This window comes from Aspergillus novofumigatus (assembly GCF_002847465.1).
Source record: "Aspergillus novofumigatus IBT 16806 chromosome Unknown P174scaffold_6, whole genome shotgun sequence".
NCBI classification, from domain to species: Eukaryota; Fungi; Ascomycota; class Eurotiomycetes; order Eurotiales; family Aspergillaceae; genus Aspergillus; species Aspergillus novofumigatus.
The window spans coordinates 1,461,534-1,482,710 of NW_020194279.1; the positions used below are offsets into that span (position 1 = coordinate 1,461,534).

The window sequence follows — 21,177 nt, forward strand, 5'->3', positions numbered from 1 at the left end:
ATTCAGACCATCTTCTTAAAGAAAAGGTATTTTAATACAGCAAAACATGCATTTATATATAAAAACTAATCATGACCACGATTAGGACACTGCAATCTTTTATGCCTGATAATATGACAGTCACTGCAGCGTGGGGGCGCCCGTACGCGGCGCTGCAATGTGTCTGGTGCGTTCAGTTCCTGTAGTGCAGGTCCAGTCTGTATAGCTTCTTCAACCTGATTCCTGCTCTCTATAACATATGGCCTTCTTCAATTGAAAGGCCCTCTGCAGAAGCAATCTGCGCTTTGGACCGTTTTCTCTTTTGAGCTCTTTCTCATGTGCAGCCCGTAGATCTTGGTTTTCCTTTGCAAGAATAGCAGCCCCATTAAGGGCTATTTCAAGCCCTTTTACAAGCTGATTCAATGCCCTGTCTGTTGGAATAGGAGGACTCTGTGTATGATGCCGCAATAGCTTCTTTATTGTACATGCCTGCTTATTCAACTGCTTGAGATTGTATGGCGTTTTTGATACGGAAGTTGTTGATTGACTTGGGGGTTGTGTAGGGGTCTTTAGCTGTATATTCAGCTGTGATAGCACACGTTCTGGGTGTAAAGGGACAAGTCCAGCTGCTACAAATCCATTTTGAATATTCTCTGGCCTGAAGACTTCTGTACGCGCGTTAGGATAGGCCTCAAGAAAGTCAACTTTGTTAATATGACTGAAACCAAGCCGCATCTTGTTTTCAACCAGGCGGCCGTACGCACGCTTTAAGGGCGCAAAACACCCAACATCAAGAGGCTGCAAGAGATGTGATGAGTGCGCTGGCATGCAGATTGGTATGCTATTTTGCTCCATGCATATCTGGTCAAATTGTGGTGTTAGATGGCTTCCATGGCCATCAAGAACCAACAGCCGATATTTGCCAGTTGTACGGCTATTAGTTGCTGGAATAAAGAGCTTTTGAAGCCAACGCAGTCCAATTTCATCAGTTGTCCAGCCATTTGCACTGACTTCGATCCTCCAGTCGCGTGGCAAGGCATTATCTTCATACCATCCCTCAATATGGACCTTTCCTTTGAAGATAATGCATGGTGGAAGTGCCCATCCTGTACAGTTGACACACCCAATAGATGTGACCCATTCACGATTGCCTGGCTGTACAAGAAATGGCCGGCTAGCCATCTCTGCTCTTGTTACTACTTTTGCAGTAGCCACAAGGCCCATAGCAAAGCCAGTCTCATCAACGTTATACATATCCTCATCAGCAATCCCATACTGCATCCTGGTGACCTGTACACGGTTGAACCACTCAGTAATCACCTTAGGATCCTCACACTTCGCGCGCTGATGATTATACCGGCGAGGGATCGAGTTTTGAGTTTATCCTGGCGTTTAGTAAAGTTGTACACCCATTTCTCTCCAACAGCTTGAATAGGAGTTGTGCCACGCTTTGCAAGCAAGATATTAGCCATTTCTCGTACGTGAGATGGCCGGGGAGCTGCACTGCGCTGATCCACAGAGAGAATCTATCGTACAAGCGCCTCCTTTTCAATTATATTTCTTGAATTTGTACGCGCTTTTGGTGGCATGGTGGTGGTTTAGATTGCTGCAGTCTCCTGAAGCGTTCGGGAATTCGAGAGGTGGCCGACTGGCTTACGTGGGCGACTCGCTTACCGGTTACGTTATTACGACTTAATCTACTAACTGCGCTCCTGTGCTTCTGACCTCTCTTGCAATTGCATCCTATGTTGCTCTAAGTGTCTGGTGCTAATTATGAAGAGGTGTTATTATACTTATCATGACTCCATTTGTGGGTGATTCTTACTCTACAGTAAGGGAACATTAATCATGACCATAGCACAAACTAAGAACATCAACCACCTGGAGCCTTTGACCAAGGTGAGCTTTACAGAGTATCTATGCCTAATCTGATGTATCCATCGGATCACCATCTAAGCCAAGGTCGAAGAATGATCGCTTGATCGCCTCAGCTGCAGCCAATTCCAGGAGAGACAGGACTCCTTGGATAGCGTCACAAACCTGCTTCATGAACGGATCCTGTGGGTTGTCAAACTTAGAAGGCACCCAGTAATCCTCCATATCTTTGAGGGCCTTCTTAACCCAGTCTTTCCCCCCGTTCACCACACGATCGAGTTGATGCTCCATCCAAGCATCCCAGCAGTCGAGGAGATTCAGGTCTTTCTTTTTGTCCTCTTTGTACTGCTGGTCGACTCGCTTCATTTCCTCACGGACTTTGTCGTTGATGGCCTTGAACTTGGCCCAGACGGCATCAGCTCGGAGGTAGTTGAAGACAGCAATTGTCTTTTCAGAAAGCTTGTTAGTTCAGTCGTGACAGTTGGCTCTTCTCACTTACATCTCGGATTAGCTCTAATGCTTTGGTAGGGTCCTTCTTTGTCTCGGCCCATGTGTCATCACTTCTGGGTTTAGCATGTTTCCATAACTGATTCATGTCAGCTTTGATTCTTTCACTGATTGGAATTGAGATCTATACCTGTGCTTTGTTGAGATTAATGGTTCCATGAAGGATCGCAAAGTTCTCGTTGTTAAAATAACTACCCAGTTGCTCCATAAAACGCTGCATGGGGACCTGCTGATGGTTAAGGTCAAGCCCCTGCAATCCAGGTACGTTTTTGTCCAGGACAGGCTTGTTGAAAAAGTTCGCCAGGAAATCACAGTCGATATCATGGCACTCCTCTGGGCCGTTTTTGATGGCCCATGTGAAGAAGAGTTCTATAGACTGCATCTCCATGGTATGTTCAGCTGATGAAAACAAAGCGAAATTAGCGTGCGACGTCTTGAGCTTCTCTCGTCCGAAACAGCTAAAAGAGGGACAACTTACTGGCATAAGTTCCACGCTGATCTCCGAGGTTGTATGTTTGGGTCTGTGGAGTGTGACAGTGATCCCAGTCAACCAGGTCATAGGCATTTCGGACTTGTTCCGCATTTTCATCCCACTCTCCCACTGACGGATATCCTTGGCTCTGATAATAGATCGTCTTTTTTTTTCCATCCTTATCTGTACAGATATACTTCTTCTTTTCGGGTGGCGTTCGCTTCTCAAGCCGATTAAGGACGTGACGCTATTATTGATCAGTGCTGCCGAAAATATGAAACCTAGAGAAATGCATACCTCTTCCAGCCAGCGTTTATATACTGTGCTATCGGAATCATCCGCTTCCGTGTAATCCTCGGCCGTTGGTTCATAATGGGTGCAATTGAGGTCAAGGCCGGTGTTTCCAATCATCTCATTGAAGGCATCCGCATTGCACATGACGATTTGTCCCAGTTTTTGCGGGCTGTAGAGCTTCCCAACGGGATATGTCTCCTCGTTGGTAAGCCACGGCACGGAGTACTTGGTTGCGAGCCACTTCCATTTTGTGGTGATACTCTCGTTGAAAATCGATTCCTTCTTCTGGAATACCGTGCTCATGTTGCCGTTTTCCTCTCCAAGAAGCAGCTCGCCAAAGATATCTCCCGCACGACTGACTGCGACGGTAGTCAGGGGAATTTGTCCGCGTCGGAGGAGTCCACTATCGTTGTCGCAGGTGGGGTTGTTTACCCACGCCTCCATGGTGGTCTTGTCTGCTTCCAGTTCCGGTAGCAAATTCCGTGTTTGGGTGCGGTAAGTACCGGTGCAGCAATATGCTTGCGCTCCATCCTGATGACAGTCCGCCGAGCCTTCAAGAGCAATGGGGATTTCGTTTGCTTTGCAGCCTGACTTGCATCTCTTGCCTGAGGATCCGTACTCGCCAATGTTGGAGCGCCACTCACACGTTCCCCAAGTCGTCAACTTATCCGAGGTATCACAGCAGTACTTACGTTTCTGAGGGTCAGGGTCGAAGCCATTCATGCCTCCATTATCACCTCGTTTCTTCCAGTTCCAAGAACACGCAACAGCGCCACTGCCCGTGCTTGATGAAACAAATTCAGTAGGCCATGGAGATCCGGCGAATGTACACTTGCCCTGCTCACACTCCGGGAACTCAGCCGCCCAATCACACGATTCGTAGAGTCTCATGGAATTGAGAAGCACGCCATTATCATCCTTCACCGTGCAGCAGGCGGCCTGATGATGGCCTGCGTGACACTCTTCTTTAAGGGATCCGACTTCTCGATATCCCGAGGGGCATGTGCCGTCGCAATTGCCCCCCTTGAAGCCGTACCAGCCACACTTAGGGAACGTTTCGCTTGGAGGACAGCAGAAACGACGACCGTGCGGCTTGGTGCAGGTGGTTTTGTCCAGCAGGATTTCGTTATTATTGTGCCGGTCCGGGTCATCTCGTATCATCATCTTCCAGCCAGAAGGGCAGTACTCTCCACAATTAGACCACTTGCATTGGAGGTGGCTTTCTTCCTTGGTTTCGTACAGCGTTTCGGTACTCGTATCGACAACCGCGAATATTGCTGGCTTAGTTGTGAACGTGCGATGGCTGTTCTTTCCCAGCACATGTGAATATTTCGCATCAGCTGTATCATGGCTAATAGCCCAGACCATCACCCCTCCCAGACAGGACTTGCGCGCGTAGTCCAATTTTATCTTCAAAGTTACCTCATCATCATAGGACAGCCATTGGTCATCCCAGCTGAGCAATTGTACCGCTGCATCCTCGTTCAATGTTGGGACCAGGCCACGCTTGTCTTTGATTTGATCAATCTCACTGTTCAAAAGGATGCCAATCTCCCCACTACAATCACCTTTTCTTCCTCCAGAAGCGTATAGGCAGCCAGGTGTTACACAGCCAGGATCTTCTACCGTGTATGTCCGACTGTAAAATGCCAGACCCATGACCACCTTCGAGGAGTCAATGTCATTGCGCCACAGAAGCTCAAGGGCTCTGTCAATTTCTGTTAGGTTAGTGTGAGCATTCAAGTACTCGCCCGTCCATTTGTTCCCTTGGTCCCAGGTGCCATGCAGATCATAAGACATAATGTTGAAAAAGTCCACATGCCGTTGAAGCTTCGCAATATCGAAATGCTGAAGGTACCAATAGGACGCTGGTAGGGTAATTGATACCTCACTCCGTCCACCGGCTGATTGGAGAGCATTTTTTAGATTTGCCATGAATGTAGGGAAGTTCTTGAAGTCTTCTTTCTTCCCACCACGATCATCAGCTACAGGATATTCCCAGTCCAGGTCTACTCCATCCAAGTCATAAGTACTCAGAAAGGAGGTAAGGGACTTGAAGAACTTTCTCTGGTTATCCTCTGAGCCTGCAATGTCTGAGAATGTGGTTCTCGTGGCACCAGGATCATTGAACGTCCATCCCCCCAGAGCAATCATGACCTTCAAATCTGGATCTATCCGTTTGAGATTGGTGACCCGCTGCAGGAGATCGATATCATCACTCTGGGCCGGTCCCACCTCAAAGGTCTCCGGATTGATGGCCGCGAACGCGAAATTGATATGTGTATAGACTCCTGTGGGGATTCGCTCGGGCCAGAAGGCATTACAGGGCCGACGACTCCCCCATCCTTCATAGTATCCGACAACACGGTCTAAAGTTGAGTCGTCAAGGCTACAACTTGGCTTTTTGACCTTCTTACTGCCACAGAATTCGCTTGTCGTGCCACAGAACCCGAACTTCGAACAGCACACGTTTAGGGGACATTTCGAGCTTTGCGCCCATTCCGCACCAAATCCAGGATCACATTCGGACTTGGCATCGCAGCCCGACACACACGCATCTTTGCCGCAGTAGTCCGGCCCTAGGCCGCAGAATCCAGCTTTAGAACTAACATGTTCTTGGTAAGTGAATGCATCCATGCTATATGGAAAAGGAAGATAGGAATGATGGCTCACCAGCATCCTGTTTTGCATGGATTGTTTGCATCGCATTCAAGTTTATAGTCACAAGTATCCACACAATTCCCGGCACCGCAATGCTCTTCTGATGTTCCACACCATCCACTCGTAGAACAACATCCTGTTGCGCACGGATTGTCCTTGCTGCAGTTCTGCGCCAGAACAGGGACGACAGAGAAGAGGAAGACCGCAAGGATCAAGGTAAGACGGCCTAAGAACCACCTCGATGCCATCCTTGAATGTATGAGATTCGTCAACAAATAGGAATGATAAATCAAGCATGAATGGCCATCTCTTGGGCGTATAGACTAATATGATGAAATAGAGGAAAGAGCAAACGGGGCTTGAAAACAGGAGAAAGTCGTACCGGTCAAATGGAATCTGGCCAAAGAGGATCATGACCCAATATATTGCATGCAGTTAGGGAGAACACCGTTCCACACCATGATTTCAACCTGAATCTGTAATCTTTCCGCTTAACAGCGTCTGTCGAATTCGTCGGTATGCCCCCTTGGAAACTATCGACTCGACTAGTACGTGCCAGACGGCCGAAGGCCGGAGGTACGAATGAACGGGTCCATTTTGACCTGGCCGCTTATTTTCCCAGGAAGCGAGCCTCGAGGATGTACCATTCTCCACTAGACTGGAGTTAGGACGTCCCTAGCTTTGAGACGTGGTTCGTAAAGGCTCGCACAGCATAATCTAAATTGCGTTCATGATTCGGATTGCCGGACTTAACAATCGCCATGATTCCGCAAGGACTCTAATAAATTGAAATTGACGGAGTATAGCAGGCTTTTCTGCTTCAGGATTTGTGCTAAGTCCACTACAAAGCGACGTAAGCTGCGAAGTAGTACCGTCAAACAAAGCCCAACATGAAAAGAAACTATGGGAAAGAGCAACCAGAGGGCAGTGGATCACTTTATTAATAGGGGTAGCCTACCCTTGGTCCAGTGGTATGTGTGGCGCAGTAGTCTAGATATTTGGTCTCGCATGAGTCGTATTTATCTATCTAGACTGTAAAAGTTCTCCAGCACTTCGATGAGACGATACGAGTGGTAAGCCGTAAGACTAAAAAGCCTTCACACCAATGCCATTACTCCGTATTGCCTCGGTTGTGTATTAGCGCAAGCTTGCTAGGTACTAGCTCGTCTTGGCTAATGTGGCCAAGCCATGCCAAGTAATGGGAAGAGTTACACTTCTCATCCATTGGATAGACTGAGAACTACACTTGTCTAGTATACAAGCGCAGGGATTAGTGCAATGGACGGTTACATCTAAGGCGGGTGTACTGCGTCTGGAACTATGGGTGAGTATAGTGAAAAGACCATAGTCAGTAGCGGAATAACTTCGTACAACTAGACCGGGTTGAGCCGGCCTACACGGCCAACTCCGGAACTAGTTGGCAATACAACCCATAACTACATGTCGAACGAGTTCGCAATAATATGGGTCGAAAGCGAGCACGTTCGAACTAGCGTGCGGATGGTAGGGTTAGCCGACAACGGGCTTTCGCCAGGAAAGAAAAAGGGGACGAAAGACCATCCCAAAGGGAACAAAACAGAAAAAGTAAGATTTAGTGATTATTCATTGCTGAGAGTGTCTGTCAGTCATAGCAAGTTAGGATGCATCTCCTACCAGCTCTCTTGCCCTTGAGCCAGCTGAGTGTTCTTGTCTGGGCCACTCATCATGGTCACCACGGCCACCACCATGACAGGCGGCAGGCATCATCTTATGTCTCCCCTGCCCTAGATGCATCAGCAACCGTCTCTGCGTTCGTTCCCACGGAAAGCTCCGAGGCAGCAGAGATGGTGGCGAGGGCTCTGGAAGTCTTGAGAGTTGTGAACAAGCTTCGCCTGGAAAATGTCCAATACAATTCCTACGAATTCAAAAACAGCTCTGCTGTGCAGCCATCCAAAGAGAGCGCTGCCCGCTGGATTACAGCGAGTCCGCAGTCAAGGCTCTCGACAGCCTTCAGAAAAGAGATAGCGCGCAACCAGCCAACACTTCTAGCACCTATAGCTATTCAATTCCCGCAGACCTGCGAGAGGCAGCCCGCATAATGGCAGAGGCTAGTCCTCCTTCTCCGTCAACGGGCAATCACGATGCACTTGCTGCTCAGGTGCGCGCCAAGTACGGGGTCAAGCAAAACGATAGTTTGATTCCGACACAGGTGTTGCGGCGACCGAATGGGCTCCTTGAATATGCACAGTTTGAACCGGAGTACAGGGGTAATTCAACCGACGGATCTCTGGGGAAGAGATCTTTCTCCGCCTGGTGGATGGCCACCATGCAGCAACGAGGGGCCAACCCATATGCCCCCAATGATTACAAAGTACGCGCGTTGCAAGCTTCCGATAAATCTTCTTGTGATGTTGACATGTATCGACAATAGGTCTGGAGGAACGTCATGGACTATGGTGCTAAAGGTGGGAAATACTTTTGGAACCTTCTTTCCTCGAGGAAAAAAAGATGCTGACCTGCATTTCTAGGCGACGGATTGACGGATGACACCGGTAGACTGGACATTTCAGCCCATTGCTCCTCAATATACTGACCAGATACAGCCGCCATCAACCTCGCCATCTCGGACGGAAACCGCTGCGGTGCCAGCTGTGGTTCGAGTACGATTTACCCAGCAGTCGTTTATTTCCCTCCTGGAACGTACCTGGTCAGTAGCTCGGTTATTCAGTATTACAACACGCAGTTGATAGGCGATGTAAGTCTCTCTCGTTCTGTCCGGGTACTTTATGAGTCTAATGCCTGATTCGCGAAGCCGTTGGAACTACCCACAATCATGGCGGCGTCCAGCTTTGTCGGCCTAGGCGTTATCACATCCAACGTCTACGTCGGTGACCAGGAAGAATGGTATATCAACACCAATAACTTCCTTCGCAGCATTCGTAATTTCAAACTAGATATTACTAGGACTGCCCAGGACGCCTATGTCTGTGCAATTCATTGGCAAGTTGCTCAGGGAACTTCCCTTGAGAATATCTACTTCTATATGTCCCAGGATCCAGCCACAACACAGCAGGGGCTATATATGGAGAATGGAAGCGGGGGTTTTATGAGCGATCTTACTTTCGTCGGTGGCAATTTCGGGTAAGTGTGTGATGATACTTCTACAGAACATTCGTGACGAGTCAAGGAGCTTGGTGAGTACGTGCTGATGGTGAACAGAGCGTACTTGGGTAACCAGCAATTTACCACCAGTCACATGGTGTTTGTGAACTGCAAGACCGCCCTGCAAATTCACTGGGATTGGGCTTGGACCATGCAGGACGTTGTAATCGAAAGTTGCACTACTGGGATTGTGATCATCGGCGGCGTACATATTAAGCCCCCTGCCCCAACCATCACTCGCTCACATTGAGACTAACATGATTTCTAGGCAGGTGGCCCATTCAGCACTGGTCAGGGTGTGGGCTCATTTGTGCTCGTCGACGCAGTCATTGCCAATACCCCTACAGGCATCATTACCACACTTTATAGTAAGAACTCAACCGCACTGCTGCTGCAGAACGTCGGCTTCTATAACACCCAGAATGCCATTTTTGACGACAACGTGAAGCAAGCCTTGGTATCTGGGGGTGATGCAACTGTCCTTGACTCATGGGGCTTTGGCATGGTCAACGACCCTTCCGGGACGAGGTTTGTCTCTGGAGAAAATCTCCCAGTCATGAACAGAACACAATCACTGGTCGGCTCGAATGTCTACAATATCAAACCGAATTTCTTCACCCGACGAAGGCCCCAGTATCATGACCTTGGTTCGACTCAAGTGTTAGATGTTAAGGCGCTTGGTGCAAAAGGTGATGGGATTACAGATGATACTACTGCACTGAATAGCATCTTAGCTCGTGGTGCTAATATGTCCTCAATTATATTTTTCCCCCATGGTGTCTACGTGATTAAGAACACTCTGAAGATTCCAAAGGGATCGCGAATCTTAGGCCAGGCCTGGTCTCAGATCATGGCTACAGGGCCGCAGTTTGAGGACATTGATCACCCTTCTGTGGCCGTCCAGGTCGGTGATCCGGGAGATGTAGGAATTGTTGAAATCCAGGATATGCTTTTCACAGTGTCTGGTCCTACTGCTGGTGCGGTTCTTATGGAGTGGAATATCCACGAGTCGACGCAAGGCTCAGCAGGTCTATGGGGTATGAGAGGCCTTGTTCCTACTGCTCCCATATCACATGGTATTCTTCGCTAACTAATGCAGATTCTCACTTCCGTGTCGGAGGTGCCATCGGCTCCAATTTGCAAGCAGTAAATTGTCCAAAGGGTACTGGCACAGTGAAAAAAGATTGCATCGCAGCCTCATTGATGCTGCACCTAACCAGATCCTCATCGGCATACCTGGAGAATGTATGGGTCTGGACTGCAGATCATGATCTAGATTTGGTCTCTCAAGATCAACTTGATGTCTACACGGCTCGTGGCGTCTTGGTAGAGAGCCAAGGCCCTACATGGCTGTACGGCACCGCGTCCGAGCATAGTGTGCTCTACCAGTACCAGCTTCACCAAGCCAAGGATGTTTTATTAGGGATGATTCAGACTGAGTCGCCATACTTTCAACCAATTCCTCCTGCCCCCGAGCCCTTCAGGATTGGTCTGTTTGCCAGTGATCCCGATTTTGGTAATTGCACTGTCGGCTCGCCAACTTGCGCGCTGTCCTGGGCAGTGCGGATTGTTGATTCTTCGTCAGTGCTTCTCCTTGGAGCAGGTGAGTCCTTTAGACCGTAGGACTACTTAGCCGGTGCTAATGATACGTAGGGCTCTATAGTTGGTTCTCAGATTATTCCCAAACTTGTCTGGACACCGACAACTGCCAGGACCGTGGATTCCATATTGAAGAAAGTTATGACATCTGGATCTACAATCTTGTCACCAAAGCTATTAAGGAAATGGTGAGTCCCTCCAGCGACACGCCGACATACGCCAGGGATAATAAGAACGGGTATATGTCCTCCCTTCTTGCGTGGGTTCGAGGCCCTAAGGCAATTATCGGAGGCCGCAACTTCCCCGGCTTCTACGTCTGGGACCTTGACGCAGATGCTGATGCTTTGGAGGGGTTGCCCAGTTCCTGTCGAACAGCGCTGGCGGAGGTAATCCAATGTGACCGCTATGTTCAGACCTTCCTGAGACAAGAATATCGGCAGTCTTTGCACAACGACACCCTCACCGCATCAGTCTGCGACTCTGCCTGTGGAGAATCTTTGAAAGGCTGGTTTGACAACGTCGCGAGCACTTGTTCGGGACACAACGTCAGTAGCTCTGCCCCAACCAAATTCGGTGGGCAAATATGGGCAGGTTGGAACGAGACCTGTCTCCAGGACCGGGTTACAAGACAGTATTGCAATGGTACGCAGCGTGGAAAAACTGGCGTTGTGAGGATGGCTTGCTAATGATACGCAGACGTGATCGCTGAGTTTGACGCCGTGAGCACGGAAGCTCTGCCACACGACCAGCTCTGCTCCTTCTGTTTTGTGGAAAGACTCGAAATGATGCAAAGGTCTCCATATTCAGTGTATGACGAATACTTCCAGGCAGACTTACAAGTTGTACATGAGAAATGCGGTTTGAAGGGCCCTACTGATATGCCACCATCGCTTGATGCGGTTCCCGAACTGGACCCCGATCCGATCTGCGTGTCAGGCAACACATATACGACCACATCCGCAGGTGAGACGTGCGATTCCATTGCGCTAAAGTCCAATGTCTCGTCGGCGGCCTTGTTCATGGCCAACCCAGCGGTCTCCGTGGTGTGCGGCAACATCGCAGCGAACCTGGCGCTCTGCCTTCCCTTTCCCTGTGAGACCACTTATGTCCTCAAGGCCAACGACACATGCACCTCCATCGAGCTAGCAAATAACTACCGACTTGGGGATGTAAGGCGCTATAATTCGTGGGTGTCGTGGGACTGCAGCAACCTTCAAAAATCCGTTGAACTTTATGGCAGCGTTTTATGCCTGGGTCCCCAGGGAGGGACTTATTCCAGCACCGCCCCCATCGCAAAGGCAACAGTGAGCCCTGTTGAAAGCACAGGATATCTGCAATCAATCGTGCCGCCACCGTCCAACGTTACGGTCGCCAATGGCACGACGCTGCGGTGTGGTAAGTGGCATGTTGCTGTGGATGGTGATTCATGTCCATCCATCTGCATCCAGGAATCCATAACTGCGGATTTATTCTTAGAGGTCAATCCTTCCTTGTCATCTGGACTGAACTGCACTGGAAGCCTTGTGCGCGGGAGCGCGTACTGTGTTGGTCCTAATCCGGGTTGGAAAACTCCCCTACCTCCGCCGACCGCTCTTCCTCTTCCTGATGAGAGTGAGAGCTCCTCGCCAATACCATCTTCATCTACTCGGCCCACTCGGTGATAGCGGTTGTTGAAAGACCTGGAAAGGTAGCTCCATGCTCTAGTCCGCTCCCATAGCGCATGGGTACTTGGTTATACACAAATTATCTGGGCTCTAAGCAATTTGTTCCTTTCTTTTGCTTCAGAGATTAGGCAAAATCTAGTCATATAATATGTACAGCGCTTCTTAGTTGCTTCTATCTCTACTATTATTGTTCTTGTGTTACCTTTAGATTGTTTTTAATCCCATTAGGATCATCATATCCCCATTGCCCCCATACCTGTTCAGTATAACGCTAGGCTACCCGGATGGTAGGCCTTAGGCAAGTATCGGATATAGTCCAGGGACTATATCACCCCATTCCCAAAGCAGTTGACTAGCAGAGAACAGCAGAGACGGAACCCAGGGTGTGACATGTAGCTCTTTAAACTACAGGGTGCAGAGCTGATTAAAAGCAGCTTAATCACTGTTTTCTTCTGTAGTTAACTGCTAAGTTCACCTTTGTCAACCCCCTGGAGCCATCATCACCAGGGGTGATTGGGTCCTCACCTATATTACCAGCACTCATACTAAAAGCATCACGCCGCTGCTTTAGAGGCAAAAGGGCTTTCTAGGGATTGACCACGTTCTACATGTGGCTTAAGTACGGCTGAGCGGACGGGAAGCCCTGTTTTCCACACCCTATGGTCGTATGTACCATTTTTGGTCTTCTGGGGCTAATTGATATCGGCAGGCAAGATATAAGAAGTATTGAACGGATAGCATATAAGCTGGGAGATATGTGGTATGTAAGCATGGCAAGAATGTGGTGCAAGTGCGCTGCAGGCATGTAATTCAATGTAGTAAGAGGACAGTACCCCGCACTTCTCTCTACATGCAGTAGCTGATAAGTGGGAATAATCTCACCCAATTCCACCCAGCTCCACCTGATCGTCAGGGTTGCGAGAATTGCATCGATTTTTAGCATAAAACATGGGCGCTCTCATGGACCAGTTCCCTGCCATCTATGAGAAGGCGATCCAAAAGTACCGCGAAATCACAGAGGAGACTCTCGAGGTCGACTTCCTCTCCAAGATTCGCAATGTTGAGGATCTCATGAAAGAAATCGATGAGAGGAATAGGGCCTTTCGCGAGTTCCGTGAAAAGCGAGGTGTTATGTTCGATGCTCTCGAGTCAGCCATGATCCCCGTGCAACTGTTCGGCATCCTCGCGGCTGGGGGCGCTTCGATGATCATTCCCCCAGCAGTCTTGTCTTTGGGGCCGTGCTGCATTTGATGGGCGCTGCAAGGGGGTATCGGCCTCGTATGAGGCGATTCAGGATCTGATGCAGATGCTGCAGGTAAGGTCCCGTGGACCAAGACCAGTAAAAGGATAGATAGATGGAGTTCTGAACAAGTCTAGGACTACACGATCCGGCTAAGAGCATATACACAAGAAGCCATCTCCGAAGCCCTGAGCGACAAACTCAGCGATATCATCGTTACGCTTATTGAGATCTTTGCGCTGTCATCGAAGACCATCCGGCGTGGCCGACTACTTAAGTTCACACGGAATTTCTTCCTCGGTAACGACGACGCCATCCTAGCGGCGATGGAGAGGCTTGACAAGCTCACCCGGGTTGAAGCTAACTTAGTTGGAGCTGAGACCTTGACTGAGTCGAAGAGAACTGGCCGTGTAGTTGATGGTATTTCTGTGTCCGTTAACACCATCAGCGCGACTGTCCTGGAGACCGGGATGACAGTGAACCAGATGGGCGCGCAGGTACAGGAAGTGCAAGAGCTGCTAGGGAAGCTGATCGTTTCCGGGAATGAGCAAAAGCAGGGGGCCGCTGTGGATCAAGAGGCCCTGCAGGGACTCGTCAACCGGGTCCTCAGGCCATCCATGATCGATTCAGCCCGGGAATGGTTCGACAAGATCCACAAGGCCCATGTACCGGGCACAGGAGACTGGGTCCGCAGGGAAGATGTTTTCCAATCCTGGATTAATAAGGAAACACCGATCATGTTTGTGTCTGGGAATCCGGGTGCGGGGAAGTCATTTCTAGCGACAAATATGATCAGTTTCCTTCGTGAGCAGTTTCCTTCAGGCTCTCAGAGTAGGTCGCTGGTTTCTATCGGATACTTCTTCTTCAAAGGGGACAATCCCCAGACAAGGTCCGTTCATCAGGCTTTGCGAGACCTGGCCTTTCAGATCTGCAAGAGTGACCCAGTATACCTGAAGTATCTCGGGACCATCGAGGAATATGAACGGATCAGCACCCTCGAGAGTGCGTGGCATCTCCTATTCGTTGAATATTTTCTTAGCAAGCCCAATATTGACAGCAAGAGCACCGCATATATCCTGCTGGATGCATTGGATGAAAACCCGGATGAAGAGCGGAGGATCTTCCTCGGCCTGGCAAGGGACTTGTATAGCAATAAGTCGCGCTTGCAGCTAGCCATTGTTGGCCGACCTTATATTAGTGACCAACTGCTCGAAGGCCTGGAGGTTAAGGTCCCAACCCTTCATGTCACCAAGCAGAAGAATTCGGGCGATATCTGCGAGTATATCCACGCCAGCATCAAAAAGTCTCCGGTTCTGCGAAGGGTGTCGGCTAACTTGCGGGATGAGATCATTGATAGGCTAACAGTTGGGGCGGAAGGCATGTTCCTTTGGGTAAATCTTATACTGCAGGAGTTAGTTAAGAAGCGGAATGAGACTAGTATGCGGAAAGCGCTGAAGCAGGCTCCCCGGGGCCTGAAGCAGATGCTCCAACACGTGCTAGCCAGTCTCTCTGAAAGCTCCGATGAGGAGGAGCTCGAGTATCTCAATGAATCGTTGCTCTGGGTCACCTACGCGGATCAGCCATGGAGCCTGGCAGACATAGAGGCGATCCTCAGACTGAAATCACCTGAAGGGGATGGCATGATTGACCTTGAAGGGGCCCTACGGCGCCAGTGGGCGTCATTCTTCACCTTACACCGAGAAGATGGGCTGACGACGGCCGAGCTAGAGAATGGACCACTCAACCTAAACGCGCTCGACTGGTCCGCCGACGAGGAGACACAAGGTGCCGATGCTGTGACTTCTGGGGACATGGATTTCTTCATGCACTTCAGCTCAAAAAAGGATACAACTACCGTCACCTTCTGCCATGCATCCATTGGCGACTTCTTCCGGGAGGAGTCGGAGGGCAAGGTGTCGGCTAAGGAGGGCCACATTGCCGTTGGGGTGAATTGCCATGAAGCCAAAGTTCATATCCTAAAGACTTACTTAAGACTGATTACCGATCCTGAATTTGCGACAAAGGCCAATGACTCGGGGCACCTGCTTCGATATGCTGCGCGGAACTGGGGCCATCACCTGCTCACCATTTCCCCGTCCGAGTGCTCATTGGAGGATAAAAGAGAGATCGCGAAGAAGCTGTTGACAGCATTTCGGTCGGAAGAATCAATGTCGAACTGGCTTGGGGAAAACAATTGGGCTCTTCCTACGGCTACTATCAATGCTGTCCGACAGTGGTGGCGAGAGCAAGATGTCCTCGAGTTTCTATCCCCGGAAGAGAAGGAGTTTATTTCGACGACAGAGGACGAGCCAGTCAACTCATTTAAACCAATGGCAATGTTCTGCATCAAGAGATGGCTGTGGGAAGACCTGCCTAATCCCGTTCCCATGGCCTCTATTGTATGGCGCTATCAGATGCTAATCAAGGGCGAGGAGTTCCACGATCACGACAGAGACATGACGGCGGAAGAGGTAGTTGAGGCTGCTGAATTTGGTGGCTTTGAAAAGACCAGTCAGTGGTTTCGACAATGTGCGGTCGCTCTGCGCCAAGCAGGGTACCCTGATGATGCCCTCCAGTATTGCAAAAAGGCGATGGAACTCGATCCGGATGATTGGCGGACACTGCGTGAGATAGCAGAGACATACCAGGAGCAAGATGACTGGCAGAAATCTATTGAGCTCTGGGAAAGGACTCGACTAAGTTTGTCGAAGATGATTGCGGAGTCGCCAGAGGACAGGTCATTAAACGCACATCTCCATAAGTGCCTGGAACGTATGGGTGAGATCTATGGGGATCTGGGGGATGGGGAGAAACGGTTCGAGGCGTTTCAAGAGGCATATCGGTACGCGCCCTCTTGCTGGACATGTATCTACGCGCTTCTGCAACACTACAACGACAACCACGCTCACGAAGCGACCATGGACTTGCTGAAGAAGTTAGCCGATACTCCAGCACCTGAAGGAGATTTCTCAGAGTTGACTCGATTCCTACTGATCAACGTGTTTGATGTAGACGTCAAGTCAAGGCTCGCTGCCGATGCCGCATTGGCTACCAATGACCTTGACTTCGTGTTGGAGAGCTTGCAAACGGCGGCCCGGGCGGCTCGAAAGGGGTCGAGGACGTTGATTGCCGCGGAGGTGGATATGGCCGTCGCTCGAATCTATAACGAGGTTCTTCGGGACCAAGGAAAGGCAATCAGATGTTGGGAGAAAATCATGGATACATATTCCTCCTCCTCCTCCGGCGGCACATTGATCGGGACTATCAGACAGCTCGCCTCCTCTAACCTGGCTCAGGAGTTTCTCTATAACGCACTCGAGGCCGGAGTTGGGACTCCAGAGGCGGAAGAATCTGTGGCCAAACTTGAGAAGCTCGCGCAGCAAAGCCAGTCCTTCCTCTCTGGGAGTGTCGCCTTCGCGCCAGCTATCTACTCGGGCCTCTACTGCCGCCTCGGAGGGCAAGAGGAGCGGGCGCGGGCTCTCTTCCGACCTTGCGTGCAACGGAGCACTCGAAGCCTCAGCGATGACTACGGCGCGGACGACGAGTCGAACCTTTCTGACCTGCAATATACTCTGATGAGGGCGGGCGACTTGAAAAATGCAGTTGCAATCGCCCACAGGTTGGAACAGAACAACAGCGACCCCTGGTATATATGTTGCGGCTCATGCCATCGGAGAGCGCCTACGCGGGATGGGTTTTCCATGTGCCCCATTTGCTTGGAGAAGGGGAAGTTTTGTCCGGACTGCGTTAAACTGGTGGAGGGGGAGGACGCGATGCCCATGAAGAGATGTAATTCGAAGCATGTCAAGTACTTTATCGTCATTCCCCCGCGATTGAAAGAGATCCGCAGCGGCAAGATGCTGGTCGATGGTGAGGAAATGGACTTCGAGACATGGCGGATTCAGCTGAAGAAGGAATGGGGTCTTGATGCTTACACTTCTTCAGATTCTACTACATGCTCCCTCGATTTCGGCAACTTTCTACTCGGCCTTGCGGCGTAGACCTTGGAGTTAGCGTTCCGGTAGCTTATACAAATTTATTGTTCAAACCTCGGCGTTGATGAAGAAACAAACTCCGAATCGGAAAAGTTGCAGCCTTTCGGCAGCAGTTAGCCTGAGGTGCCGACTACCTCTGACTTAAATTCCATGCGACAAATGATTCTTATTTCCTTTCTTAACCTTCGTTCATTCCATATCATTCTCGTTTCATGAATTTTTGGATACCATTAATTTGATCCCTGGTGATCTCTGTTGCTGAGCCGAACCGAACTCCAGGTTGCGCCTCATGGCTTATCGTCGGTCTTTTGTGCAACTTTTCTTATCGCCCTTGTTGTGTCACATCGCCAATCGATCCACGATTGTTTTTGCCTGTCGCTACATATACTGTGTATAGACTGTGATAATACCTATCCCATCGCCTCTTATGGGGCATCTTTCGCAACATGGAAGGGCGACTGTGAGGCAGTGGAGCGGACGAACGACCTCAGTCACAACGATCGTTGATATTGTACCAAATAGTGTTGAAATAGCATGGAAGTAGTACATTCTCACTCTGTGAGTACTATACAGCAAGCGCCTTCCTGAGGCTACTTTTCGTCAGGTACTACATGCGCAGCATTACTGTCGACAGGGTAGTGGCCAGCAGGGAGTTGTCCTGTCAAGATGTCCATATCGGTCCGTGGTCCAGTGAAGTTCTTCCGTCCGTCAATGATCCACTGAATAGCCGAGATAACGATGATAATGCCAAAGGCAGCGACGCAGTAGTCTAGACGCAGCGGTGTTAGTAGTCGCTCAATTCTGCATTGCAGTGCCTTGGAACTTACTCATGCTGCTGCCCGATACGGGGAGCTCTGGCGGGAAGAGAAAGAGCACAGTGGTGACTGAGATGTAGACAAGGGAGATCTAAAGCGATATATGAGTTCTCCCCTCGAGATGGACTGTAAGAAGAACTTACCGCATTGGCAGTCCAGCCAACAAGGTTAGGAAGCACAAATGGGCGCTCTGGGAGCATGTTACGTCCGCGGAGGCAGTTGACCGCAATTGGCATACCATATGCAACATCAAGCAGTACCACAGAAGCGGAGACAATGGCGTTGAAAGCACTGATTCAATGTTAGTCATGGTACTGTGATACCGTCAACACACAACCGACCTGGTAGAGCCAAGGAAGATGCATCCAAAGATGACAACCAGTGCCAGATTCAGATACAAAGAGTTCAGAGGAACCTTCAGCTTGGGGTGCACTTTGCTGAAGAAGCGAGAAGCCGGAAGACCTCCATCTCTGCAGGCTTGTCAGCACAAAATCAACAGTCCTATAAGCTGGTAGATAATCACCTTGCAAAAGCGAAGATCATACGGCTGCTTGTTGTCATGATGGAGATGGTTGCGAAAAGCATGCAGACCAGAGGGAACCTAGAGATCATTAGAAATGAACCGCGAGGCTTTTTGAAATGACCTACATGAGCAGGCAGATGGCGCCGGCATTGCTGTTGGTTGCGTTCTTGAGGATCTGTAGGAGAGGTCCGGCCGCCGAACTGATTACATCGTCGATGTTGCCAGCAACAAAGAGCAGCACAATCAGGAAGATGGTACCAGTCACAGTTCCGATACAGACGCAACCGATCATAATCTTGGGGCCAACAACCGAAGCACGAGGGATTTCTTTGAACGTAAGCTCAAGTCGCCACATTGTATTGAGAATGAGTTACCTTCAATCATGTGCGCGACACCGTCCTTTGACATGTTAGTTTAAGGACGAGTACAAACGTCTGCAAGCGTGGAGACTTACAAATCCAGTAACACCAAGTCCACCTTGAAGCAACTGCATCGCTGTCAGAATCATGCATGTGTTGACGTGACGAATAACGTACTCCAAGCAACCAGGCAACACCATCAGGCCCTGCGTTTGTCAGCTTCGGTCCATCAAATGTAGGGGTCGACACATACAGCCTGTCTCATTGATGAAATCTGTAAACACGAATCTGACTTTGTCAGCAGGTCCCTTATTTCATAAAACCACAGGAGTCCTCACTTTGCCGAGTTGTAATTTGGCGATGCGCATGCTAGCACCGTAATGCATATGACAGTAAACCCAGTGAGGGACCAGATGACTTGATACCATCAGTATATGTCACGGAACCATTGGGGAAAGAGACTTACAGGCACTCTTAGTAATATAAGGAAGAACAGAGTTCATCAAGGCATTGATGATGAACGCGGCAATATTATAAGCAATGTAGATGAGGAACTGATGCCACCGCTGCGCCTCATATTCCTGCAAAGTGTCAGTCAACCATAACAGGCGTGGTCGTCAACACTCAACCCTCTTACCGGATTCATCAAGGAAATAACGCCTAGGATCAACTGACTGCCCAAGAGTCCACCAGTAGCGACGAGAGCGACCTGTTTCATCAGCAGCGAACTTGAAGCTCCGAGACGGGTCATCATACCCAGCCAGACACGTTCACCCAACCAGTAATCCAAGAGAGAATTGGCCTCCATCTCTCCCAAGAGACTTCCAGCTGTTAGCGCTGTCCACAGTTGCAATAACATAGGATAACTTACTAACTACGACACGAAGAAAAGTTAGCATCACACTCTTCGAACATCCACTAAGAATATGAATAACTCACCTGCAACCCAATGATACTGTCCACCAGCCCTATATGCCGTCAACACCTCGAATCCCAAATATCAAAAGTCAGAAATACTAACGTAGGATACGCAGACAGAAACTCAGCCAGCGAAGCCGCAATGCAAAGGTTACAGATCCCCGCAGTGATCAACCCTGTACCCCAAGTCAGCACTGAGACTGACGTCGAACTCAGGGAACTAAAAACCTACCCCAAACGACGCTCACGCTTCCTCCGGAAGGAAGACTGAGCGATAAACTTGCTGAAAGAGCCGTCCATGACTAGCACGATATGGTCATTAGTATGCGATACCGCAAACCCGGTGGAATCAAACAATCATACGTTGAGAATCGCAAACGCCAGTCCTAACATCGATCTAAATCCATCATTCATCAGCCATCACTCCAAACAGCCGGACTGTACATGGTCAGAAAAGAAAAAAGCATACAGCATGGAGAAATTGCGATCCAACTCGGCCTTGTGGCCCATGGCCGCAAGTTGGGCGTCATCATCGACCCGGCCTTTGTGCTTCTCTATCGTAGACATGTCGAGATATTACAGTAGATCAAGTATTGAATGCGACAAGAGTCGAGTAACCTGAAAAGCAAAGTCAAGAGCAGAGCAGCAATAGTGTCAGGTTATAAGTAAGTTGGCGTGGTAGTGTAGGATTTACCCCAGCCGGGGAAACTCAATTTCTGGCAGCCTTAGGTAGAGTCTAGTGTGACTTACTAGGTAGACAGGTACTTGCTAGGGAAAGCCTCAAAAGTTAAGTTGAAACCTTCTTCAATCTGACCCTTTCAGTTCTCTATCTACTTGTTATGCTATTTGCCATCGTCGGAAGCTGGATTCCTGGGAATGTAGTCTACGGAGTACGCCATCATGTCCCTTGTCCCTCACTAGGCCCACCAGCTGATCGCGGGGGAATTCAACTGTTACCTAATGGATATGGGGTAATCGCAACAGCATTACAACATTCACAGCGTCTAAGGGACTGCGACCCAGATGATAAACCGATAGGAACCGGGTCTACTCCATAAGGTAGCAGCTACTCCGTGGAGAGGGTACCTTTTCGGTCAACTAAGCAGGACAAAACCCATCGGTGCTTGCAGTGGCA

The 21,177-nt window shown here is 49.5% G+C and overlaps 4 protein-coding genes across 4 annotated transcripts; 2 read left to right on the plus strand and 2 right to left on the minus strand.

Annotated features, from left to right (window-relative positions):
• Positions 1-1,838: 1,838 nt before the first annotated feature.
• Positions 1,839-6,093, minus strand: P174DRAFT_410649 (glycoside hydrolase). The gene is made up of 6 exons (XM_024824246.1): positions 5,801-6,093; positions 3,131-5,732; positions 2,840-3,080; positions 2,492-2,760; positions 2,354-2,440; positions 1,839-2,301 (listed from the first exon to the last, which is right to left on the minus strand). The coding sequence occupies exons 1-6, from the start codon at positions 6,034-6,036 to the stop codon at positions 1,903-1,905; spliced, it is 3,834 nt and encodes a 1,277-aa protein (XP_024680428.1). The 5' UTR covers positions 6,037-6,093; the 3' UTR covers positions 1,839-1,902.
• A 1,518-nt stretch (positions 6,094-7,611) lies between these two features.
• On the plus strand, positions 7,612-12,189 carry P174DRAFT_514239 (glycoside hydrolase family 55 protein; the record flags this gene model as incomplete). The annotated part of the gene is made up of 11 exons (XM_024832069.1): positions 7,612-7,707; positions 7,728-8,138; positions 8,199-8,232; positions 8,296-8,319; positions 8,371-8,522; positions 8,580-8,908; positions 8,987-9,134; positions 9,198-9,966; positions 10,029-10,532; positions 10,583-11,170; positions 11,225-12,189. The coding sequence occupies 11 exons, from the start codon at positions 7,612-7,614 to the stop codon at positions 12,187-12,189; spliced, it is 4,020 nt and encodes a 1,339-aa protein (XP_024680429.1).
• Positions 12,190-13,140: 951 nt separating this feature from the next.
• Positions 13,141-17,433, plus strand: P174DRAFT_433254 (NACHT and TPR domain protein; the record flags this gene model as incomplete). Its single annotated transcript, XM_024825798.1, has 3 exons — positions 13,141-13,413; positions 13,457-13,507; positions 13,570-17,433. The coding sequence occupies 3 exons, from the start codon at positions 13,141-13,143 to the stop codon at positions 17,431-17,433; spliced, it is 4,188 nt and encodes a 1,395-aa protein (XP_024680430.1).
• Positions 17,434-17,725: 292 nt separating this feature from the next.
• P174DRAFT_250740 (GABA permease GabA) lies at positions 17,726-20,745 on the minus strand. The gene is made up of 20 exons (XM_024821460.1): positions 20,512-20,745; positions 20,406-20,439; positions 20,275-20,344; positions 20,146-20,218; positions 20,064-20,092; positions 19,996-19,998; positions 19,881-19,945; positions 19,762-19,833; positions 19,591-19,705; positions 19,463-19,541; positions 19,378-19,412; positions 19,302-19,330; positions 19,220-19,252; positions 19,140-19,164; positions 18,891-19,092; positions 18,766-18,843; positions 18,584-18,712; positions 18,386-18,533; positions 18,255-18,333; positions 17,726-18,196 (listed from the first exon to the last, which is right to left on the minus strand). Exons 1-20 carry the CDS (start codon positions 20,607-20,609, stop codon positions 18,018-18,020), a joined length of 1,575 nt encoding a protein of 524 aa, XP_024680431.1. The 5' UTR covers positions 20,610-20,745; the 3' UTR covers positions 17,726-18,017.
• Between the last annotated feature and the right edge of the window lie 432 nt (positions 20,746-21,177).